Source organism: Caretta caretta, chromosome 12 (assembly GCF_965140235.1).
Source record: "Caretta caretta isolate rCarCar2 chromosome 12, rCarCar1.hap1, whole genome shotgun sequence".
In the NCBI taxonomy this organism is placed as follows: Eukaryota; Metazoa; Chordata; order Testudines; family Cheloniidae; genus Caretta; species Caretta caretta.
In genome coordinates, this window is record NC_134217.1 from 21,534,929 (window position 1) to 21,561,805 (window position 26,877).

Sequence of the window (26,877 nt, forward strand, 5' to 3'; positions counted from 1 at the left end):
TGTTTACAAAGGTAAAGTAAGAGTCCTAAAATCAAGGGATAAAATCCTGGCCCCACTCACGTCAATGGGAGTTTGAAGCAATAGTAAAACTCCCATTAACTTCAGTGGAGCCAGGATTATGAGCAAATACTCTCCAGCAACCACACATCACACAACAAAAACACTAACCCAGGAACCTATCCTTGCAACAAAGCCCGATGCCAACTCTGTCCACATATTTATTCAAGTGACACCATCATAGGACCTAATCACATTAGCCACACCATCAGGGGCTCGTTCACTTGCACATCTACCAATGTGATATAAGCCATCATGTGCCAGCAATGCCCCTCTGCCATGTATATTGGTCAAACTGGACAGTCTCTACGCAAAAGAATAAATGGACACAAATCTGACATCAGGAATCATAACATTCAAAAACCGGAAGGAGAACACTTCAACCTCTCTGGCCACTCAGTAAAAGACTTAAGGATGGCAATTTTGCAACAGAAAAGCTTCAAAAACAGACTCCAAGGAGAAACTGCTGAGCTTGAATTAATATGCAAACTAGATACCATTAACTTGGGTTTGAATAGAGACTGGGAGTGGCTGGGTCTTTACACATATTGAATCTATTTCCCCATGTTAAGTATCCTCACACCTTCTTGTCAACTGTCTAAATGAGCCATCTTGATTATCACTACAAAAGTTTTTTTCTCCTGCTGATAATAGCTCATCTTAATTAATTAGCCTCTTACAGTTTGTATGGCAACTTCCACCTTCTCTGTATGTTTATATATATATATATATCTTCTTACTCTATGTTCCATTCTATGCATCCGATGAAGTGGGCTGTAGCCCACGAAAGCTTATGCTCTAATAAATTTGTTAGTCTCTAAGGTGCCACAAGTACTCCTGTTCTTTTTGAGGATTATACCCATGATGCCAAATCCTCATGGAAATGACCCCATACACTTTGAGTATTTGTGAGTAAGGTGACCAGGATTTGGCTCTTAGTGTGGGTTGCTGTAGTCTTACATGTGACTCTCTTACAAGATGGGGGCAAAGCAAACAAACAAAAAAATTAAGAAGCTGAAATAAGAGTTCAAAGCAATCAGAGAAAGCCAATATTTTATATTTTTATATTTTTAATTTAGTTTTAATTTGAAAGGCTGAGGGATACATGATGATAGAGATTTTACTCCTGTATTTAAAATCATTGCATATTGTGTACAAAGTTCAATTAGTTGCTTTTCTCTTTGGGGTGTGTGTGTGTGTGTGTGTGTGTATTTATATATAATATAAAAGCAGAGTTTTTATATATATATATATAACTCTGCTTAATGCTGTCGGAGGTTTCATTTGTCCATTGATCTGAGAATAGATCACTTTCATTGCATATGTACTTAATCCCAGTATTATTTGTGATTCAAGCATTTCTAACAATTTAAAGTGTTTCAATGATTTTTTAAAATCATTATTAATTTCATAAGTCTGGCCCTTTAATCTCTCCCAAATTACTGAAAACGTAAGGTATTCTAAACATTTCTGATCTTTCTACAGTGCTTTGGCCCTATAAAGCTAATCTTTTCCAAATTTAAGCACTTAAAAATTTGAAGTACTCCAATAAATTTAAATTGGCATATTCTGTGCATATCAATTTAGAATTATTAGAGCATTAGTGCCTAGGAGTGGTGGCTGAGGGCATGCAAACCAGTTCATACATTTATTTTTAATGACTTTTTATTGATTCTGTGCTTCTAACACTTGATACCCTTAGGTTGTCTCTTATATATAGCTAACAGATTTGTGATACATGAAGTTTTGAAGGCTGTCTTTTCCCCACTTATGCCTTGTCTTTTCCCTTATGGCCTATTATTATTTCCTATAGCTTAGATCTGTAAACAAATAAAGTCCTTTCATTGCTTTGAAAAAATGATGATAGTGAAATTAACATTATGTGACTCATCATATTTGTCTAGCATCAGAACATATGAAAAGTTTAACCTCAGATCCTGAAGGATTATTCCTCCCACCAATATATGTGTGCGACTCCCATCAACATTAATGGAAATTGTGTGCACACATTGACAGGAGAAATCTCACTCCTAATTTGTATGGCCAACATTTCCTACATTTCATGAACTCCAATGTACAAATTTTGCTTTAACTCTTTTGCATCTTGAAGATTAGTTGTTTGTAATATTAAATGCACATGTCCCTGCTGTATTTCAAAGGCTATTTTATATTTATTAATATGTTGATATAGACCAATTAACAGATATTTTTCATGCAGTCTGTGTCTACTAATAATTATGTAGCAAACAGATACCAAAATGTCACTGTGGCTGTCATCATCCATTGGACAGGGAGGAGAAAGTCTTGGGACAACGTATTACATAGGTAGGATATTTTAGACAGTAGATTTACACTTGGGTGTTTTAAAAATATTGAATAGTTCACATCTAATTGGTGCAGTGTTCATGCTTTGAGGATGCAAAGAGTTAGATTAAACCAGATAACTGGCAGATTCCCCAAATAACAGGGATTCTTTTCAAAAGTGCCTATAGATGGTTAACAGGAAGAGTTGAAAAGAGGAATTTTACCTGTAAGAGAGATTCTTATGTTATGAATATCATCAAAAGCTCTTCAGGACTTTGTCCTGTTGTCTGATCGCTGTATTTTGGCCTTTTTCAAGGGCTGATGGTTCCAAACCTATTGCCTAGTGAACCAAATGCATTACAAACAGCGCCATGATAATTAGGTCTAGGTAACACCCTTGTTTGAATGCCTCTGCAGAGAGCCCAGTGATTGAACTGACATGGAGCCAGGCACTTGAAGTGCTCCTTCCTAGTCATAGCTGAGGCATGTGGCAGCTTGAGAAAGATTGCTCTGTCACTACCTCTGCTGTGTACAATAGAGAATGTCAGTTTCTAGCCCTGGCAATCCAACATCTTCTCTGTGCAATCAAGTTGTTAGAAGACATATTTCATTTAAACTATTTTTCTCCATTTAATGAAGGATCTCTGTCTGAGCTATGTTGTGCTCTAGTCAAAAGAACCACAGTACAAAAACATATGTTGGGCAGGAAAAATACTGAGTGGAGAATAACAAAGGAATTCCAAATTCACACTTTGGAAACTGCATATCTTGACAATTACCGCTGTTCATCAGCAAGATATTAGCAGCTTTCTGATTCTAATTCAGTCCTATTGAAAAGGGCGGTGGTGTGGGAAGTATGTGAGAGGTATTTTGGCAGTTTTCTGCATGTTGAAAGAACAGCAGAAATGTTCCCAAGTCTTGGCCTTTAATATTTGCAGATCTCTGTGTGCCCAACTAGCTCAGGAACAGGTTCAGCTAAAATAACTGCCAATCTGAACTTTCATCCATCTTTTGAACCAAACTGAACCTATGTGTTTTTTAAGGTTTGGGACTGGTATAATTAATACCTCTTTCTTACTCATCATGTCCTCCCCAGTGCCTTGTGCTGGCAGGATAGTGGACACCTCAGAGCAGATGCCAGTAATGCACCTGGAAACCCTAAATCTTAAACATTCTTGCATCTCTCAGGCATGCTGTGCATTCTGGGACATCACTAGTAGAAAAGGTTGCCAAAATCAAAATGGGAAGTAACAGGCCTACTACTGTCACTGCCAGATGCTGCTGGGGGGTGGGGGGGGAGGCAGGATTGGAGCTTGCTGATAGGGGCATGAGTGGAGAATTTCCCCCTAAAAGACAGGCAGAAGAGAGGGAGGAAAGATCTAGTGACTCGCCACAAAGGTTTCTGCAGATGGTGGTGGAGGGCTGCTAAGCTTGCTTTGAAGAGAAAATGGAGGGTTGACACCTTACAACAAAGATAGAGTGCAGGAAGGGAAAACTACATTTGAGTGCTTCTTGGAAGAGTTAAATAAGCATTTTCTGGTGCTTAGCTGAACTGAACCTCATGATGTTCACTTATTAATATCCTGCAGTTCTATGCTACTGCCAAGGATGGTAAACTTTTAGCTAAGTATCTACATGTATAGTTTTCTCCTTTCCCATGTTTGTGTTTGCCACGTGTCTTTTAATGGTTGTTCGGTTCAGAATGAGCTTTACATTTTTTTCCTTCACTGGAAGAAACTCAGAGCAGCTCTGCACTACGCTCATACTTTTTTCTTTTTGGGCCTGATCCATAACTCATGAAAGCCAGTGGGAGTTTTTCAGTTGACTTCACTAGGCTTTGAATCACACCCTATAACAGAAAAATAGTATTTAGTAGAAGCTGGAAGATCTGAACTTCTAAATCAGCATAGATTATGGTGCTCAGAATGTAATATCTGATTAATAATTATGTCCATAACCCAAAATCTAAAATGGCCTAACAAATAGGTGAAACAATGTTTTTGTGTAACCAATTTCCATTGTTTTCTGTTTTCTGTATGATGCTGTGAAACAGTTAGATACAACATTGATAATATTTTACTTGCCACAGATGAGAAACTACATATCGGGATCAGTTTAATTCATTCATTAGTTTATGGACACTGAAGTCCTCCAAGGAGTGTCACAAATTCCCTTGATGTCCCTGAGTGCTAGATTTAGCATTTGGATCTTTGATTTAGATGAAAGATGTGTAAAAACTTGTACTGTCAGACAACTCCCTATGGGCTATACATCTATGTTAGCTTTTACGTAATAGTTATTCCAATCAAGGTTTGGCAGTAATTTAGACTCTCTAAAAGCCTGATCCTATAACATGCTGAGTACCTCCTGCAAGGTGCACAATCTCTTTTTAGAGAATAGCAGATCAACAGTCCAACCCCTTAGATACTGTGCATCTTGGAGATATACACGTTTTTATCTGAGGACAGAATTCAGCACACTTCTGGATTGGAGACTCTGGATATTGTCTGAGGTTGGATATTCTTTGCACATATCTATCATGAGTATTTTCTAGAGCTCTGGGAGATTACTGAAAACAAAAATGTTCTATGAATATGATTGAATTTTTAAACAAATTTTACTTTGACTGTTCCGGTACCTCGTGTTCACTTTCCATAAACTTTCAAGAAAACGAGATTTCTGGCAGTCATCTTTGGAGTATTTGTGTATTTTAAAAGAATATCATAGAATATTAATGGCAAAAATATTTTAAAATTGTAAGTGCTATTACCTGCATTGGGAGCCAATTTTGAGACTTATTCTCTACCACTCAGGGAACTATAACATACTGTACCATGTGACCTATGTGTCCAATCAAAACTAATCTGCATAGTTTAAATTTAGACATTATGACAAGTTAAAGGGGTAAGTAAATATGTACAATAAATCACTCTTAGCCAATTTACTTGGCTAATTCAGACACTGGCTTTTTGTTTTAACTCATTAAAGCTTTTATTGTTGTATTTACTTATGTATACTAAAGATATAAGGAATATTATAATATTTTAATTTCCACTTTTCTTTTACAAAGTATTTCCTTTTCTTAAGTCAGAATATGAAAATACATTCTATATTTTAAAAATGAAACACCCTAATTTCACTAGTTCCTCAATAATATTAATATTTTGTTTTTGATTAATAATATTAATATTTTGATTTGTCACGTGTTTTTCTTTGAACTTTTTACACATGACAAATCAATTTTTTAAAAATAATTTAGCATATTATAGTATTGAAATTATATTTCACACCACTCATTCTGTTCTATGGCACCATTTTGTTTTCAGCCAAGACCTTTCCTTCAAAAGTCCTAACCCAAAACTTATAGAATTCAGTGGAATGATTCCCATTGACTTTGATGGGTTTTGGAATAGACTCAAGGGGTATGTCTACACTGCCATAAAAGAACTGTGGCAGTGAGTCTGAGTCCAAGTCAACCGACTTGGGCTCATGGGGCTTGAAATAGCAGTATAGATGTTTGGGATCAGGCTGGAGCCCAGGCTCTGAAACCCTGCGAGGGGGGAGAGTCTCAGAGCCTGGAGCCCAGCCCAAGCCTGAATGTCTGCACTGCTACTTTTAGCCCCACGGCATGACCCCTTCGAGTCTGAGGCAGTTGACCTGGGCTCCGAGACTCGCTGCTGTTGGTTTCTTACTGTAGACATACCCAAGGATGAAATTCTGGCCCCAATGGGATCAATGCCTAAAGAACTCCTGTATTAGTTTGAACTAAGTGTATAGCTATGCAGTAATAAGATTATTTTGTTAATTTTCAAATTCAGCTTCCTTAGGTTAGGAGCAAGTTCCTGAGATTCTGGACCATGCAGTTGAAATATAAGAGACCATTTTAGTAGGATATAGTTCTCCATATTATATGACATTTGAGAGTACACTTATTTGCCACTTTGATTATATCATCATTATCAAGGACTCATGTTTCTAATTTTTTCTTCAAGCTCTTGAATTGTTAATGTTAACTCCTACTGAACCCAACTTTGTTTTCTATCCCAGAAGTAACATTCTGAACTTGTAGAAATATGTCACTCCTGGAAAACAGGTTTGCAAGTCATAATAAAGTGCAGCTCAGCAAGAAATGATGAGAAAGCATTAAAGACTTCTGGTAAATACTCTTATCATGTATTTATCTTGATATTTCCTAGACATAGAAGTGTAGATTTCTATATAAATAATTATTACATTGATTTTAAGTTTTTCAATTCACCAGCAGCTGTTTTGTCATCTTCATTTTCTTTCTTTTCTCTTATACCTGACACTGTTAAAATGAATTTGGAACAACATGGACTTATCTTCTATTATACACCAGCCAGAGCTTTCTTAGTCTATGCTGTTCACTTGATCATTCCTAACATTCTGGCCAATTATGCATACAGACTGACATGCAAGACTCTCATTACTTAAAAAAAAAAAAAAACTTTAATATGAAATAACAGTAACAGATACTAAATATCATGTGCACTACAAGCTGCTTTAAAATGCATTTTTGATATATAACCGCATTCAGTGATAAATAGCATCATTTAAAACAAATTGTTAGCTATTGTGCCTCTGATTAGCTATGGTGGGAAATTAGTCATTCCCTTGTATTAACTACGGCGTTTCCACCAATCACTATGAAGCATGCCAACTTTGTTTAGCCTGTGCCCTTGTGCAATGATGAACAAGTAATGCATAAAACAAACCCTCCTACCTAATCAAACATTCCATGGAGATTTGAAAACAGAAACAAAGAATAAATGTGTTCTTAGATTATGATGGTGCAGTAAAGTGAAATAAAGTGTGATATGTACATGTAAACTAAAGACACATGATGTGAATAAAAATATTAAAAATAACAATTTGTTTGAATTATTAACCCCCCCCCCCCCAAAAAAAAATTATGTCTTTACACAATACAGGACAATTTGAAAGATATATTTCTTTAGAATAAACAGGGTCAGGAAAGATCTGTCATACAGAAAGAACATTACTGGTTTTTTCATTGATTTGTATTCTAGCTTTTTTCAAATGCTCTCTCTCTCTCTCTCTCTTTCTCTCTCTCTCTCTCTGTGTGAAATACCATCACAGTTGTAATTGGATGAGGCACCTGAGCTGAAACTTTTCTGGCATAAGATAGAGGATGGCTTGCCGTGGAGTCTCTGTAGGTTCCTTAGTCTTTGGCACAATCTTCACCCCTTTGGTCCATAACAATCCAAGTTTTGTTAACTTTCATACTATGCTGTAAGGCCTGTCTTTTCTCCCTTGCTCACAAGGAGATGTGTGTTCTGTAGGGCTGATGTGGAGAAGTGTGCATAGGATTCTGGTGGAGTCTGTGAAAGGATTTAAATTTAATTTGGTCATATCTGTGTTGTTGCTGCATTATTTGATCTTGAGATAATTGATGGATCTGTTTGTTGGTCTATTTTTTCAAAGATTGTCAACTGTTCCTGTCTAGTGGTTAAATGCAGATTGATAAATTTTCTTAAAAAGTTTGTCAACCAGATAACCGCATCACCTTTAAATTTCCAAAGCAGTGATTAGTTTTCATTTGAAGGGGTTAGTCTAGACTAACATCAGTGTAACTGCAAGTAGAACCTAGCCTAGTAGGCCATATTCTCAAATAGTATTGTTATGAGCTGAATGTAACCTTGTTATAGATTAAGTTAAAACCTCATTCAAACTGATGAGCCCTTTGTTTAAGATAGCGGTAAGAAATACTTCTGGGGGTACCTACACCTAAAACAAAGCCTACTAGAGTCTGCCCTGAAACTAGCACCATGTGCATTGGGCTCCGCTGGATATTGTGACTCTGTGTGTGCGTGCATGTATGAACACACACGCATGAAGGCAAAACACATAGAAACTGAGAACAGACAAGAACAGAGAGAGGCAGAGGTAAAAAGCAAGAAAGCCTTGGGAAGAGTTAGAGAGAGACCTTTTGGGTTGGTTGGCTAAAGAGGGTTGGGGGTGAGAGCTAAGAAATTGCTTCTTTTGTTCTTGGTTCCTCCTGTGTTCGGAGAAGCCGTATTTTGTAGATTTCTTGTTAATAAGAATTTCTATTTCCAACTGGAATATCCCCAGGTCTCAACATTTGATTAGCTGCTCGGGGGTTGGAAAAAGACAATATATTCAGAGGTATATATCTCACAGGAGAGCTGATTGACCCAAAACAAAAGTGACTTAAAGCGGCTTTTGCAGAAAATAATTGGAAGATTAATTTTTAACCAACTTTATACCTGTGTAATTGGTGTTGTACAGATTTGTCAGAGCATCAGGTATGTAAGTGGGGGAAGGGGGTGCCATTCTTTTAAAAAGGACCATGGCTTGGCAATATCAGTTGTTATAGGAATTCTTAACTTCTAAAAAGGTGTAAGGGGGCCCATACCTGGCCTGTGTAACTAAAAGTAGCCCTTGACTTTCAAAGAGTTTGCGAGAAGTTTACTCAACATTTTGTGGAGATTACTCCCAGCTGAAACTCCAAGTAAAACTAAAGGGCTGTGGACCTTTACAGCTCAACCTGTCAGTTTAGCTTCATAAAACCCAACCAATCTGAAACCGGTGGCTTTTGTTTTCTAGAACTTTTTTTTGTTTGCTTCCCACCCCTCTCTGAACTGACATTTTTCCCATTCTCCTCAGCCATTTCTTTCCTTCAGTGCTGGACAGCTAAAGGCCACTCCATGCCCCGCATGGCTCCAGCATGCAGCCATTTCTGTGCTCCTCCTCACTCGCCTCTGCAGATGTTTTCACCTCTGCAGAATCTCAAAGCAGGACATGTCCTTGTTTAGAGGCGTGAAAACAGCATGGACAAAAGTGATCATGCCTTGTGGCATGGTTTAGGCTCCTCCAGTCTGTAATTAAGTCTAAAGGGACACTCAGAAGTAATATAAGTTCAAACTTGGATCCACCTTAAAAATGAACTTCAAAGAGAAAAAAAAATAGGGCCCTAATGCTGCAATCATTTATGAATGTGAGTAATTTCCCATGAATTCAATGGGACCATTCACATGTGGAGTTGTTAATATGTTTGAGCTCAAAGCCTAGGCTGGAATTTTATTTTGCTACTTTACAATGTATACAGAAAAGCCCTGAATGTTCTTCTTTATCCCGGTTATCTCCCTTCCACCTTTACTCACCACTTGACTTTTACCTTTGAAATATCAGGAATGTCCAGCCTTCACTTCCCCTGTTAATTGGATGAGAGATGTGGATCGGAATGGTGGTGATGAAACCTCAGCAAAGAGATTTTTTTTCTCCCTCGTCTTATAGTTAATTAGGCAAAAACAAAATAAACAAACGAAGAACTTTAAACAGACTGAAGAAAAATCCTTTCCCATTCACTCAAGGGTCATTTCCTTGTGATCTCTGAGAGACAGGAAACTTTCTAGTTCACCTGTGGTCCATAGAGTCTTCAGGGGAGACAAGACAATCTAAAGTAAAATAAATATAGGGTTGGGATTTTTTTGGCCAATTGGGACAAAGGGCAAACAAACACCTTTCAGTGATCGTAGAGGAGGGATAAAGGGACAAACATTGTTGTTTTTCTTTGACAATCCTTTAAAATTGCTGAAAACCTGCTAGGTAATAGCTATATTTTAAACGTTTAGGTGTAAAATTTTGGAAATCAATCTAGCACTGTTTTTGTTTTTGTTTTTAAAAAAACACTGTTTATATAAGATAGACTCGCAAGTAATGTTTTGTGCTCTTGGACTCCTTCTGCTGGCTGTGCAGTAATAGTTAATTAGCAAATGTGTTTGTAGAGCTTGATGTCATGGATGGAGCTATTACTCAAACAAGGAAGTAGATAAAAAGCAACGTTTGTTTCAAACTCCACCAGAAACAAGGAAGGAAAAAAGCTATATGTGAACAGCACTATGGCAGAGGATGAGATTCTTAGGGAGACAACAAGGCTTTATTTTCAGAGCCTTCAAAGAGGTATTAGAAACAAATGAAAGGAGAAATAAATGTTAGTTTATCATTAAAGAAAGTCCCTTTAACCTCTGTTGAACTCGTATTCTGGACTGGTTTAGGAGAGGACAGGAGAGGCACACGTATTCTCTTTGAAGAAGGGCCAGGTGCTGAGGTATAGCAACAAAATTTTGGCAGGAAAATGTCAAAGCAAATCCAACTGTCCAAGAAGGCTGGATTTAAGCAGAATTGAACAAATCTTTGTGTGTACACATACCTCTCAGGTGCTTTGCATTACATAGAGCACTCTCTGTTTCATCCTAGTTTTCAGATATTTGGCTCTGCACTGCCATCACTTTGCATTGATGTGTATTTTTCAAATGTATATTATGAGCAGCCCTGGCCTGTGCCCTCCTCCCTAGAGCCAAAGCAGCAGTCTGTGATATCATGCCTATAGCTCTTTCCGGTGTCGAGTCCTGTTTAAGGAGGTGGTATATCTCATCCCATCTCGCCACCGTGTTTAACAGAGAGAGCCACGGGAGTAGAGAAAACGGAAGGTGCAGGGGGAAGAGAGAAAGAAGGGGAGAGTACTCCTTACAGGGACTACACTCACTCACCTCTGGATAGGGCACCTTCTTCTGGGCAGCAGGCTTAAGGCTTTAAGCAAGAGACATGGGGCAGTTGGAACCTTGTGGAGGTTCTCCCGGAGCGTAAGTCAGTACAGATTGAAGAATGTGCAGTGCCTCCTCCCAGGGAAATATTTTGCACACTCTGAGTGTGTTCTCCAGTAAGCCTTACATAGAACTCCAGGGTAACCCATTTATGCTAACAAGAGCAATGCTTGCAGTCTTAGGAGCTGATGCAACAAACCTGTGAACAGTAAAGCACAGAAGCTGGCCAGTTCACTCAGGATGATTTTATTTAGCCTAACCAGGAAAAGAAACTGCAAATAGAAAACTGCAATAAGGATGGCTTAAACAACTTTGTTGCAGGCGGACTAGTATAACCCCCCACAATCTAACCCTTCCCCAATTATCCCCAGGGAATGGTTCCACTTTGGCAAAGATTAACTCCCAAAACATGCTGGCTCCAATTCTGGCCTGCATTCCAGTCCCTTACACCACTCTGCTTGAAATCCGCTGAATCTTCTCATCCAGGAATTCCTTTAATACAGGGGAGTTCCCTAGGTAGTAGTGTTACCACCCATGAAACACAGAAAAACTGGCCACTAACCTCATCCCTTCCAAAAAAAAAAAAAAAAAATGGCCCTAGTGCTAACTACAGATAGCTCTTACTAAACCATTCAGGGGAACTAATTTACACAATAACAACAACAACATCACAATATGTGTATTTTTACATTATTTCTCATTTGTCTTTCCTTATCCCAACGTGGCGCAGCAGACTATGGGGGAATGAATTCTAGACTGCTCTGATGTGTCCCAAATGGAATCAAATCCAGCAGATTAAATATTTTATCTGGCAAGGCAGTACAAAAACTGGCCAGAGCAGTTAAAAACTAGCCAGGTGGCAGCCCTAGTAGGCAGTATATGGTTAGCATAATGGCACTATACCTTGGCCTTTGCAGGTCTCAGTGTAGGGTGTGCGAACACTTGCTCAGACAGAGAGCTGCACTTAGACTATTCTGGTCTGCTGGATGGTCCCTTGGGGATCCATATGGCCTCTGGGACTACTCTGGTTCACAGCAGGGGCTGGACCAATCCCCAGCAGCACTAGAATCCAAGAGATGCAAAGCTGCCATGCCCCTGGTGACCCCTCTTGAGAGGCATAGTTCAGAACTGGCCCAATTTTGTGTTAGCTTGGACTACTAAGCATCCTTTAAAAAAAAAGAAAAAAAAAAAAGAAGTATCTTATGAGCGCAAAGTTTGGCCAGTTTGAGGATGGTGGGGCCTGTTGCCATGGGCAAAGGACTGTGCACGTCTTCTTTCAAAGTCACATCTCAGTGACCACTGAGGCTCTGTGGAGCCTTCCCAAGTTAACCCATTGTTGAACATTATCCAGATCACTCATGGATTCCTTGCTACTGACTAGGGCAGGGGTCCTGATAGGGGTCTCTTCTTTCTTGGTCTCTGACATTTTCCTTGAAGTCCTCACAGAGGGGTAGATAAGTCTGTTTTGTGTGAGAAGCAAATACTGGGGCTTGTAAGAGATTGGCTGAGCCCTCCATTCTGTGTCTGACTTCAATTTGAGGTCCCTTTTCTCCCCTTTCCCTTATGATGATGATGATTTATTATTTGATAAAAGTCCCTGGCTTCTGATTTGCTCAAAAGGTTGCCCCTCTCAGACTCCTTTAGCTACTTTCAGAAGAGGAGGATTCTTATTACCCTGGAAATTAGGCTCAAAATCTACTCCAGAAAGCTTTGGGACAGTTTTTGTTCTGCAGTCCCTGTTGCAAGTGGGATTATATTTCCCTGAACACCTTACTCTGTGTAGGGAGAGGCTTGCTGGAAAACTAATGGTAAACCTCTATGTGAGATACATGTACATATTTGGCTTGCTGGACACAGTTGGGATGCCCTAAATTTAATGGGAGGGGTGTCAATGGGAAAAGGGATGTGTAGGAACAAGGATGGAATAACTGGCCATCTTGTTTAGATCTTTACTATATGAATACAAGTAGCTTGTGGTCTGCCTTGAGCTTTAAATTATCAAGGCCCTGCAAAAGTTTTCTGAGCCTCAGCATACCCACACATTATTTTTGCTCTTTGGGTGTGCCTAGTTTTGGAATCTAAACGCCATCTGGAACAATATACTAGTAACTCCAGTTATTTATCTCTAGATGCTATTGGCAACATTTTCAAACAACAGTACACCCCTCCAAGTGACTTAGGAGCCAGTGCTCCATCTTCAAAAGTGAAAGTCAATGGGACTTGGGTGCCTAAGTCACTTGGATAATTTTGTTCCATAGCTGCTGGCACTTTCTGATACAGCTGCAGACTTGGAAATACTATAAAGTGTCACAGATGGGGACCAGCTCAATAGAGTTTTCTTATTGTGAATGATTATTTATTTCTAGTATCAGAGTGTGTTAGGTACTTTCCAAATGGAAAAGAAGAAACAGTCTTTAAGCGCTCCCTATGTAAAGATGAACAATCTAAATTGGACATAGGCTAGGAGGAAGGGGAACAACATATAAGAAGAGTAGCTATGGTTGATTCCAGGGTTGCTAACAAAAAAAATAATTAATAATAGGATACATAAAGTATTCCCAATACCCCTCAAAAGTGTCATTTTCAGTCAGCAATTCTCCCATGGGTGTTATAGCAGCATTTGAGAGGGATTTAAAAGTAGACGGGATAGTGATCTTGCAGATGAGCTCAGGAAAAGAAGTCCATGCCTGAAGATGGTGTGGAGGAAGACTGTAGATACTTATGTGAAACAGTGAACAGGACAAACAAGGTGCGACAACATGAAATGAGACAAGGGCAAAGCAGTAGGGAGAAGTGGAGTTATGCAGGGCTGTGAGAAGAAGTGGTAGAGGAAGGGGAGCCAGAGGAGAAAGTAGAAGAGAGGATGACATAGTCGAAACAGGCAAGGAATATGAACTTAGCGTTTCATATGGGCAGAAGGGAAGATGACATGGTGTCATGGAGGCCTGTAAGAAAGAGGTTGAAATAATCAAAATGGAAAACCAAGGACCTCACATGAACTTTAGCAGTAGACTAGAAAGAAATGGACAAAGTTGAGAGAGGTTGAAGAGAAATAAGTGGCAGAAATTGGATACTACCTTGATAAGTGGGACAAGGTGCTTCAGACCCTCAAAAGCTTACTCCTGGGTCTTATCCAAGCTCCAAACAAACTCTGTTTTAAACAGCTCATGAAGAGCTTGGTCTCTTAAGGACACGTTAGGTATGAATTTGCTCCAAAATTATATCTTACCAAAGAATCACTTCAGTTCTGGTACAATGTTAGGTGGAATTTCAGCTATAGCTTTGTCTCTTTCTGGATCTGTACTTTCCTCCTCTTGATCAATCACATTCCCAAAGAATTGTGGTTAGAGAAATATATATATTTTACAATAAACCCATTGAAGTTGAGTTCAGCAGATTCAATTGTCTTCAGAATTTGTGATAATTTAATGCTATGTCCTTCCTGAGACTTTCCATAACTTTCATTCTCTGCTGGCTTTGCCAAATCTTGCTGTGATGCTTGGAAGATTTCTGGGGCACTTGTGATGCCAAAGAGGAGGTAGGGATAGCAATATTGTCTGAATGGCATTATAAACGTCTACTTGGCATTGGAAGCAGAATTTGCTAGGTTCCACTAGCTGATCCAATAAGAATATTATTGCACTAGCTAGCATGGAGATTGTGTCTTCTACTAAGTGAAGAATATACCTTTGCCTCTTTACTGCTTCATTAAGCTCTTCAGGGTCTACATTGAGATACAAATGTGCCCATTTTTGTTCATAACAGGCTCCTTAGGAAAACACCATTCTATCAGTCCAGTAATGGGCTCTGGTATAGCATTCATCTGCATCCTCTCCTCGTCTTCCCTCATTTTGGAATGAGTAAGACTATGCTTTGCTGTAAAGGGCACTCCCCCACTATCCCTTTAAATAAGATCCATAGTGGTTCTCTAAATAGGCCATTTTCATCAAACAACAACTCAACTTCCATTTTTGTCTGTAATTGCCCCTTCTCAAGGCTGTGGTTTGGGATAGGAAGTTACTTGCAGTGGCTTCATGACAAAGGTGTCAAACACACTCCCTGCCTTAGTAGTGAGTACAGGTTTTGCATTGACCCAGGCAATTTATTTGTGCCGTTATGCAAATAAGCACTATCCTCGTCTGCTCCTTGCAGCATGCCTCCACTCCTTTCTTGTTGGGTGACTTGCATTTTCACTGACTCAGACCGCCATGTAGATTGTGCCACCTGCTCCAGACTTAGCTGAGATGTAAACTCTATGTTTCGGAAAGTTCCTCGTTTAAAGTCCCAACTACTAGATGATCCCTTATGTGTTTTTCCTTACTGATACCAAAGTCCTAAAGCTGTGCTTTTCCTTATAAAAAAGGACCCTTAAAAAGGCCTTTTGTTTTGTTTTCTGTGGGCCTCTGCACCCTTTGTTAAAGTGTGCCCATTTGTGTCTTACCTTCCTTTTTTGGAATGAAAGGCTCATCAGACTTTTTAAGCACGATATTGTTATTCTTCTCGCCTTTTATTGAAGGCAAATGACTTATAAATATGCGGGAAGTACTGAATGACCTCTACTTCCCTGCTCTCTGTATTAAGCCTCATTGTGTTTCAGAGTCTCCTAAAGTGCTCCTTCCACTTAAACTTTTCCAAGGGTTTATCAGACTTGTGTCTTGTGGAGGGCTAAGGCTTGGCATTCTCTTTCCTCTTTTTAGTGCTGGTTCAGAATGAGACACCTTCTGACCCCATGTTCTGTGACATAAGTAAAAAATCACAGAAAAAGTCACCGGCCCAAATTCTTGGATGGGGCCAAGCTGCAGGAGTGGCCACCTTTTTTGGCATCCTGATTCTGATTTAGTGGGTCCCTGGCATAAACTGGAGCAGCATCTAAGCCATTCAAACCTATGCCCAGCTGCCCTCAGCCCCAAGGGGTTGTTCTGGTAGTCAGAAATAACTGCAGCATGGCAGTGATTCAGCCACACCCCCTCTTTAGTGGCCACGCCACCTATACAGGGACTGCTATGATAGAGGTGGCTGAGACCTGCTACCTGTCTCTATGCTACCCAGTGATTTACCCCTGTGCCAGATGAATTCTCAGGGGGCAGGTCCACTGATTTCATAGACTTTTTTCCTTGGTGGGGTGGTGCAAAGGAGCTCAATGGAGAATTGGGCACAATTTCTTCTAACACTGACAAGAAACTTGTAGAGTAAGAAAAACAGTATAAACCTTTCTCTCTAACCACTGAAGAGTTTTTTTCCCCTAAATCTCCCCTGCCTGACTTCCTACTCCAGATTTAAAGAAACGGCACACTGCCTTATACAGTATATGATAAAAGCCGAAGAGGAGAGTTAAGAAGAGACTATGGAAGCTGGGTTAGTGGAGGTGGAAGTTCTAGAGTTAATAATGGATTAGCATGCTCTGGAGAAGAAAGGCAGGGTGTAAGAGAGGGAAGAATGGACAGCAAGGGAGTGCATCGAATGATTTGGAAAGGGACGGGATGGAATATGGGAGGCTCTACTGGAGCTGAAGAGGTGGTTTGGGAATATTGTGAAACCCTGATTTGGGCAACTTGCCCTGGGCTCATGAAGTGTGGGAGGTGGGGTGGGGCTTGCACGGCAGATATATTTCTGAAGGAAACCTCAACAGGTTCATGTCTCTGAAGCTTCCTAAATGGGGGCTCCCAGACCAGCCCAAGGTGCCTCCCCTGACACCATTGCCTGCCTGAGGTGATCTGCTCTTCTTCTTACTCCTGGGATCCAGAAGGTCTTTAATTGAAACCTTCATCTCTCAGAGTTGAGATGGGCACTCCTCTACTGATTGGTGAACCAGTTCTCTCTCCAACTTAGAGAGACTAGAACCTGTTCAGAGCACATATGTCCCTCTCTGGGAACTTCTACTTTTCCTCTGTCTGCCTTCAATTGGCCACTCCAGAATAGAGAAGAGAAAGAAGAGAAGAAACAAAGTAAAGACATATCCATCATTTTGGGGGAGCAGATCTGAGAACCCAATTCTTATTCTTCTTTTGCAGCTCTATGCAGTCCCCCTGTGAGCAACACACATATCCCACAGGGAGGGAGAGAGAACAGCTAGTTGGCTGTCTAAAGTGCCTTTACAGTCAGTCCCTGTTTCACCTGTCTCTACCCTATACACTTGGCTTTGTCTCAAGAAAACTTACTGTGGATATTTCCTGAGTCCCTGTCCCTTTTTTTGGTAGTCTCAACACCTCTGGCCCTTGATTCCTTTGGGTGTCACTCATCCTCAGTCTCTGAAAAGGCACTACTTCATATAGAATTTGTATACTTAAGCCTTATGTCATAAAAATTGTTAGGTAAAATCTATCACTCATAGTTTAAAAAGAAAAGTATGGCTGGCTCTTCACAAGACTGCTAATAATACTCAGTTGTGATAGGGTTAAAAGGCAACATCCATTTCCCCATTATCTTGCTTAAAAAGTGCCTTTTTAAAAGTCCATATGGCGACTTCCTTTCGACCTGCTTTCCCATCCTCGTCTCTTTGTCAGGGCTGTCACTTATAAAGAATCACTTGACTTACAATAACAAGTTCAAAAGAAGACAGAATATAATCAGTTGATCCACGAAGAATTGAAATAAAGAACACCCCCACTGCTCCAGTTATCATTCCCATAGAGATAGTGATATTATTGATGTGATTGCTATGCTAATTTCTATAGAAAAAACTTGTATTTTGGAATTTTTTCAAAGAGGAATTTCAGACACATCAAACTGGAAAATGCAGAGTGAATTCCTAAACCTTTTTAGTATAGACATGGGAATTTTTTTAACATTGAATAGCTCTGGACAACTATTCATAAACTTCACTTTTAAAATATCAGTTGGGAAAAATAGTTGTTTTTTTCAGTTATTTTAGAAAGTTATTTTACTGCAGTTGTAACAAAAGTCTTACTGTACCTATAGGATTATTAATACACCCTCTATAACTGAAAGAGCCAGGTTAGCACCAAATAATCCAGAAACAGAGGTTGGGGATTATAAATGATGGGTCCATTTAGGTCCAGTGTTTAGGAAGAGCGAATTAATAAATCCCCTTCCTCTGCAATTCCATAGTCTCCTTGGGAATTGCCACAAATGTAAACTTTTTTCCCCCCTTGGACTTCTATTTTAACTAGATGGATTCTGCCTGTGATGTTTTGCTTTTTATGTAGTAAACTGATTTAAAATGTATGCCAGTCATCTTCAGGGAACTCATTTCAGTCAAGATGAAACTAGTCTTACCTGAATCAATGTTCTACGTGTCCCTGTGGCTCGGCATTTTGAATAATCAATTTGTCTCCATCGCTTCTTAATCGTGGGCATCACAATCTTTATTTGTCAGACCTTTCGGGCCCTGCCTTTTTTGTTATTAACATGCCCCTACTGTCACATGCAAGCCTTTCTTTAAAACAAGCTGCTCATTGGTGTATTTTGATACTTTTTTATTATTACTAAATCTTTCCCCCCATAATTACACCACAATCATTATATAATCCCATAACAAAGAGTCTATTGAGGCACCATGCTTTTGTCAACTATGGGACACAGAATCCATCATTGCATTATTCAGCTTCCCCCCTCCCCTCTTGCTTTGTAGAAACATAACCTATTTCACCAGTCACATTTGCACCTTGTTTGCCTGGTTGTATATTATTTACTAAATCGTTGCCCTGCGGATAAACCTTGTAAAGTTGCTTTAAAAAAGTTATTTGTTTGATAATTAAGTCCTGAAAACCCATCGTTTAATGATTATTCCGAACCCATAAGGCAGAGAACCTCCATGACGTTTTTCTCTAAGTTTAATTACCGTATGCTAATTTCCTTGCCTACTACGTGATTAATTAAAATCATATTTTCATAATCATTTGGCACTAGTATTGTTTTAGAATTATCATGATCCCCTAAATAGTGTATGTAAATAAAGTCGGCTCTAATGGAAAGAATCAAAATGCAACGCTGAAGACCTTTATGTGTTTGTATGCATGCGATTGGCAACATAACTGGCTTATTTACATTAAATACGCCACAAGGTTACAGTGCAGATCAACGTCACTTTATCGCTGATTACTTCTCTTAAACGCCGGAGCTGTGACTGATGCTCCGGTCCCGGTGTCCACCAAGATTTACCCTGGAGTTTTTAAAGGAAACAGACTTGAAATAGTTTCAGGAGCAGGTAAGAACGACGCTTTTTTTTTTTTAAAAAAATGATAATCTCTTCGGGCTTGATAAAAAAATTGTTTAGTAAAAGGCAGGAATGCAAGTAAAGACAGGCGAGGGGGGTTGATATATGTCTGAATAACAAGTCTGACAATCAGAATGTGTTCTTAGAGAATAGATAGATTTTAATAAGTGTGTTTACATGAGCTCAAGGTCAAGACCAAGCTGCGCTGTGTTAAATGGTTTCTTAGTTGCTAGACAGAGAGAAAAAATGGACGATCACAGACCATTCTTTGTAGATTATTATATCAAGGGTTCAGCTTTTGGCTCATCAAAGCTAAATGCCGCAAGACCTATCTAGTTGCTGTGAATTATGCCAAGACGACAATGGAGTGCTTTTTTAATGGTACAATGCATTTCACCTACCAGATAGGGGGAGTCCAAGCTGAAAGATGGGAATGTCTTGTGATGTTGGGTGATCAGTATCAATGAACGGGGTTATTCTGAAAAGAGACAGATTAAAATAAAGCACTCTTGACTCGGGATGTGTTGCAAACAGTTAGGAGGGCTAGCCACAGCGGGCAATTGTGACAGCTCCGCGCTCCACTTTTCCCCCTCAGCACAAGAAAATGATCAAGTCAATCATGTGGACATGCTTCATTATTCATTGAACACAATCTTTTACAACGCTTCGTTTACGTGCAGGAGTTTCTTCTACGCGTTGCTTTAAATTGTAAGGTAAGAAAGACAAAGGTAACAAGGGGGGGTTTCAGGCTCCGGGCGGCTCCCAGGAGCGAGGAAAGAGGCTCCAAAGTCAGTTTGGACTATTTTCTTTTATTTCTTTTTAATCATCGCAACGGGGCCTGCGTTTTCCACCGTGATTAAAAAAATACAGTATAATTAAATATCCATAGCCGTGACGTTTGCAAGCAGGGCTGTCAGGGGAAAAGCAGAAAATAATGAAAGGAGCAGAGAAGCCATTGAATGGCGCTATAGAACTTAGCCTGAAGAAAACCCTCCGGTTTCCCCCCTCTTTCTCCTCTCTCCTTTCTTTTAAAACCGTTACTTAAAATAAAAAGAGAGAGACAAGAGTTTGCCTGGTTTTGGATAACGTGGGGTCGGGCAGGAGCAAGTTCGCTCCCTGTCGCCCTGAGAAATCCTGCCGTTAAGTTGCCCAGAAACTTTTTTTTTAAAGGATTGTTGCTGAGTAAACTTTGCTGAAGTGACTTTAAACGTGTTTCCCCCCCGCCCCCTCCTTGCAGGATCCCGGCTACCCGGAGTGTAATTTGTAAACTCCCTCCCTTTTTTTTTTTTTAATCAAAGTTAGCTGATGCATAGCATGTGTCAAACTTGTGAGACTCAAGTGCCTAAGAGACCTGCCATTTTGTGCTCTAATCGACCTCTTATGAATAGGAGCCGTGCATAATGCTTTGAGGAACGTTATGACATTCAAGTGTGCACTAAATGTCAGATCAGGTTTAAAACCTGTTAGGAAGGTAAAAGAGCATGCCTGAAAACACCGCAGAAGGAGCAGAGAAGCACCTGTCAGCCACAAATCCAGGGCATTTTTAACGTACAGAAAAAGTAACAGGTTAAAGAGGAAACTTAAATGCCAATTCCATAGGATAAGAGAAGCTACTCGGACATGAACCTTTCCGGGAACTGGCTTATGTCAAGGCACCGGGGTTAACATTTTGGGGGGTGGATGGGTGTGAAGAATAGATGAGGGGGGTGGGGAGACTATCCTTAAAAAGCGTTGACATGAAGAGATTGCTACAGTCTCTTCGTTTTTAGCACACTGGGGCGGCACTGATCTTGACTCTCTGCTCTTTTCCTGAGAATGATTTCGCAGGGATGAAGTACTGAGGAGAACAGTCGTAGGCGGGGGGCATAGGAGATGTTTCAAGATTTTAAATAAAACAATATTCTTGGATGAGTAGGAAAGAATCTAGATTTTGAAGGCGCCCATCTGTTGCAGTTTTGCAAATAATGAATATCTATATAAATATGGATATGAAGAAAGGTTGAAAGAAACCGTGATGCTTGCGAACTTAAAAGAAGGGTGCCTTTTTTAAAAGGGTCTGTAGTTCTCTCAAGGAGATTGGATGTAGTACAAGTTTAACTGGGTCCATTCAAAAAAGTTAGTTTTTCGACTCCTATATTATAATTGCAATTAGTCGATGCATAAAATCTGCCTCTCTGCAGAATATTAAGTCCAATTTTAGTACGTTTTATAAATTCCTGTATTGTGGGGAGGGGGTAGAGAAATTGGGGGGGGGGAGGGAAAGTATAGAAGGAGAAAGGATTCAGCAGCCTATTTACGGGCATGGATGTTATTGTTTAAGGGTTTTTGTTTGGCGGATATTGTTATGTCTATAATAGTGTCTAGGCGGAGACGTGATTTGTCAGATCCCTTCATTTTCACTTTAGCAGAAAATGAGCTGGGTAAGGGGAGAGTCCTTGCAATCCGAAGGCGCTGAGGCTGCTGTTTGTTATTCCACAGGCATGGACAAACAATGAGAATATAAGACACAGATAACAGGCAGTTCTAGGGGAGCTGGTCTTTGAAAAGCCCCTTCAGAAAGCATGGGTGTACTACCGTATGTGTGCTTTAGCATGGAGTGCACTTTTAGAGCTGTGCATTTCCCCCCCTGTGCAGTTTAAAATAAATCCAACAGGGGCCGTGTTTGCTGAGCTGATTTGACCGGTTGGTACAGATAGCAGTGGCGAGCCTCCCTGCTTATGTGGAAAACGACTATTTTAAGTGTCATAATTAAGTTTAGAATCCTTGTTTGGGCTCATTCACTGCTCGAAATGAGGAGGACTGGCTGCTTTGAGGTCCTTTCTGCAGGGGATTGGCCCAATGCCTGTGCACGCTCAGTTGGAGAAGAATGTTTTCTTTTCTAGTTTAATATTAGCAACTATATTTTGTTACTTGTTTAAACCGGATTTGATTATTCCCGTGGAGATTCCCCCCGCCCCGTCTATCACTCAAATCTTTGTTCATTGTTCACTGACTGTGGCAGGCTGCTTAAGTGTACAGAGACCGAGGGGGAGGCCCCCTGGCTGGTTTGATGTTGAAATAGTAAACCGGAATGAGGAGGGTGCTGGAAAAGTGGACATTGCAGCTTTAATTAACTTCAAGATGCTTCAACGAGGACCAGAGCATAGTAGTGACGTTGCCTCATAAATCTGTCCAGTGCAGTGTGTTGCATTGAACTATTACAGTATCACCGTCATATTGAATATTCACTACCTATCCAGAGCGGATTTGCATAATTGGACCTTTTTCTTTTTTTTTATGAAACTTGTTTGCAAAAACCAAACAAAACACCCAAGTGACAACCGCGGCGATCTGCATGATTATAAAGGGTTCAAATCTATTCGAAAAGTAAGTGACCTGCATAAGTACATCAATAGGTTAAGTGCAAATAAGATGAGAAGTGCTTCTGAAAGCTGTACATTCCCTGTGTGGTCTCTTGGGTTGTTTCTCAATAGCGGGATTTTTTGTAGCCTGAGGGATTTTAGGTTGTCTGTCGACTTTCATAACTTTTCCCCTCATACTTCTTACACAAGGTGAGGCTTTTGTACAGCGTCTGTGTACCTGTAGTGATGGGGGTGAGAGGGGGAAGAGATTGACAATTTGTGATTCTGGGGATCTGGGGAGTATAGTTACAACTACTGTGGAAGCTAAATATGTACTGCTTTTCCTGTTTCTGATCATTGGACAGTTCATCACTAAATTTCTCTGATTACTCAAAGGTGTGTGTGTGTGTGTGTGTGTGTGTACACTTTTTAAAAAACCAGTTAATTAAGCTGTTCCTCTCTAAATTACAGAGTTTGCTAGAGCTAGTGTCTTAATACAGTTCAATCCCCCACTCTTCCATATGGTTCACTAAAGTGAAAATTACTAGCATAATTAGAAATGCCAGAAAACTTAAAGTACATTTATGAATTGTAAGTGACCATCTCTCCTAAACTAGGTGGCTGGTTTAACATTCTCTCCAGTTTTGAGGACAAGCGTTTAAGAGTACTTCTTTAAAAATGTGATCCTTATTTTGGAAATGCTATCAGGATGGAGTTTTAGAATTAGGACATTTAAAAGCTTTCCCTCCTGAAAGGGGAGTAGTGACTCGGTCAGTATAGCGCAGTAGAAGTGCTAAGCCTGTCTGTAGTCCAAGTCTTACAGCATTTCTCTTTCCTTCTTGCTGAAGGCTGTTTTAGTTATGATGTCATTCTGATAGTGGAGAGCAAATGTCTCCTGATTCTACCATTAAACGCCTGGCTGACTTGCCTGATAATGATAGCATTGACGTCCTGCTCCTTGACAAATGCAAGCCCTTATGAGCCCTGTGAATTAACTTTTTCCCCACAGATGAGAGCTAGCTTGCTTTAGGACTCATGAACGTAGCAGCACTTCTTTGACAGATTACTTTGAACCCTCTCCATTTCTGCAACAAAAATACTCCCTAAATAATATTTCTATTAGAATACAGTTTGGGCCTGATTTTCAGAAATGCTGAACCTGGAGTTCCTATTGACTTCACACAGAGTTGTGGGAGCTCAGTATCTCTGAAAATGAGGCAACTATGTTCATTAGACAGCTGATCTTTTTTCTTAACTTTGACAATTTGAGGGCTTTCTGATTTGTAGTCGTAACAAGAACAGCTTGAGATGCATATCTTCTTATTATATTATCTATTTTCCTTTTTCTGTTGCACTTGTTTTTTATTCACATTACAATGGATGTACTGTTTGTTGTATTTTACTCTTTCAAAAATCATAAATTAAATGCTTAGAGTTCAAAAAACATTATAAACAGAAAACACTTCCAATTTGGTACAACCACTTAAAATTAGTTTGTAGGAGAATATATCCACTAATGTTTCAGATGTTCAGTAGTAGGAATCTCATTCCAGTTGATTCTTCCTTAAGCAGGAGACACTTACTGATACCTGCTGTTTCTTCAGATCCGTAGATGTGACGTTATGTTTATATTGCCGCAAGTGAATGGGATTTTATGTTGATTTATTTTAAAAAATAGCAAAGTATTTTTAAAGTTTCTTTTCATTTACTGTTCAAATGATGACCGTGAAATTAACATCTGTACTTCTGGAAAAGGTTAGCCCCCATATTACATTTGCAGCAAATTTGTCAAAATATTTCTATTCTAAAGCAATGTTTTGCAAAACAGCTCCTGAAGATACAAATTGTTATTACAGAAATGCTGTATTAAAATGATTTCAGCAAATTTGCAGTGACTTTGTCCACTGCACTGAAGAAAAAGGTATTGTTCTACAGTCTTTCCTAAGTTCTGAAAATACTTGAGATCTCTGATGTTCAGCAAGTTGTCCAGCATTGTCTTCACTGAAGACTTATATAATGAAGAGGCTGATTGTTGTATTTTTGTCCATGCTAGAGGCCAATAACCCAACCCATTCATGATCTGAGAGGAAAGTGAGTAATCTGGAAGTTGCAGCATCAGTACCACTATTTAGCTTGCAGCAGTAAAGGCAGTGCTGAGATCAGAAATTGTGAACTTCAGTACAGAAAGCTGAAACATTAGGTTATTTACCCACCAGGGGAGCCTTAGGTAACCAAGGAAATTTACAGGAGAACAGACCTGTAAAATGCACTAGCCCATTGAAATGGGCTATTCTTATTCCCCATAGTAGCACAAGTTTTCCTAAAGTGTAAGAAAATCAGTATAGGTCATTTTTCCAAATGTTTACTTTTGCTTTAAGTTGGTTGTGAATTGCACAGGTGTCTTCAGAGCGCTTTGAATAAAAAAGGCGTTTACGTGGATTTATATGAACTTTATCAAAAACATCAAAAAGAAAAGAGTAAATAGATTTATTTTTCAAGTCTGAATGAGGGCAATTATAGTTCTTTAGCATCTACTGATTTAGCATGTTTTGGGAAAGCATAAGTACATTTAACTCTGTTTCTGAATTTCTCTCAGATTTCTGAATAGTTGAATCTAGTCTCTTCATAATGCTAAAAACAGTATGGTATTTGGAATGTCATTTTTATATTCCTCCACTCAAACTTTGCATCTTCTGTCTCATCCTTCACCTCATCTTTGTGGGGGCATTATGTGCCTATATTGCATAGGTGTAAGTATTGTGGATTAAGGAGAGAAGAAAAATATAATATGTATTTCCCCTTTCATATAAATATGAATAAACTTCTCGGCAAGAAAAGACGAAAATCCAAATGATTTCTAACAAAGATTTTCTGGGCACAGATGAAAAAAGGAAAAAGTATGAAATACTGTGAAAGAAAATATACTTATGTAAAAGTAAAATAATTTTGAAACATTTAAGGGGATGATCTTAGGGAATATTATAAAAATGTGTATTTCTAGTTTAAGGTTAGGTGACTGAATGGTGCAGGGAACTGATAATAGAATACAGAACTTTTCACGACTCAGTCACTAGTCAGAGTCTGACCTTGGTCAGAAATGACTGAAAACAGTTATGATCTGATGGATGTTTGGTGACCAAACTGAAATGAATTGGCGGTGTCAGTCCATTTCTTAGCGGATCACAAAAACCACAGCGACTTTGTCACTCTTATTGGCAGGTTCAGCAGTGAAGCTAAACAGTGAATGAACCTGAAGATTTGAAGTACCTTTTCACTCCTAGCAGTGATCCAAATCAGAGATGAAGCACATCGGTAGGGCAATGAGGGGAAATTTGCATTGCCTCTGCCCCAGCTGTACTAGTTCTGTGAATAAACAGAGAAATCCTAGAAGGGAGAACCTCCCATACTCTGAATCTGGCATCTTTCACATGTATTAAAATTCACTTAAAATTTCATGTGCATATTGTGGACTTGCTAGCTAACCAGATGCATGAAAAAAGAATTACGGTAGACTAATTGTAATTAGCCTAGTAATCTGTGCTTTTCATATCTGTGGGATGGGGCCTTGAAATCATTTTAAATTCACTGAATTTTTTTATAGGTCTTAATCTAAATACACTATGTGAGATTGTTTTTAAAGAGCCCGGGTTCATTAGGCCAAGTTGAACTATATTAAAGACAAACAGTTTTGTCATAATACCTCTATGATTTAAACACAAATCAAGAAAACAGAGTTAAAACAGCCACAGCAGCATCGGTATCTGACCCCCCTTGCAGTGTGCATTGCAGCATTTGTCTTGTGTCAGAGTCTCACAACAAAAGGCAGAATAAAATGATTCTTCATAAATAGATTGTCATATTGTTAAAAAAGGTCAACATTACCTGTTGTGGCAGGACTTTTTGATAGAGGAATGTATAGGCTGCAGTGCCTAATAATAACTCTGATAACGGTTCTTAGCACTTGCACGGTATGTTTTACATCTTGTTAACAACGAACAAGCATCAAGGCTCAAATTTTCAAAAGTGGCCTCTAATTTCTGGCACTTCAATTTAAGATGCCCAACTTCAGACACTTGGGATTTTCAGAAGAACTGAGCACCACAGATGCAACTGGAATCAATGAGAATTGCAGGTGCTCATCACCTCTGAAAATCAGTCACTAGGTGCCAGAAATTGGATGCCTAAAACAGGAGACACCTCTAAATTTTAGAAAATTTAGCCCTACCTCACTGATGGTATTAGCTGATTTTACAGATGGGGAAAACTACAGCAGGGAAGTTAAATTTCTTTACCAAGGCCACAGAATGAGGCAGTAGCTGAAGAGTGATTAGTGCTCAGGAGTTCTGACTCCCAGTCTGGTGTCATTGCTCTACCCTACATTGCCTAGGTG

The 26,877-nt window shown here is 39.4% G+C and overlaps 1 protein-coding gene across 13 annotated transcripts in view; it reads left to right on the plus strand.

Moving 5' to 3' along the window:
* Nucleotides 1-18,831: 18,831 nt before the first annotated feature.
* Nucleotides 18,832-26,877, plus strand: part of ZNF536 (zinc finger protein 536) — a 406,360-nt gene continuing 398,314 nt past the window's right edge. For 4 of the 13 annotated variants that reach the window (XM_075118395.1, XM_075118394.1, XM_075118396.1 and 1 more), the window contains exons 1-2: nt 18,833-19,137; nt 19,742-19,859. Coding sequence is in view for 4 of the 13 variants with exons in the window: in XM_075118387.1 (XP_074974488.1) it covers nt 22,423-22,512 (90 nt within the window). In the remaining 9 variants the exon portion in view is untranslated. Of the gene's footprint in view, nt 19,138-19,401; nt 19,860-21,483; nt 22,513-26,877 lie in introns of those variants that run through there. The other 9 variants (XR_012664576.1, XM_075118387.1, XM_075118392.1 and 6 more) reach the window with 6 other exon arrangements.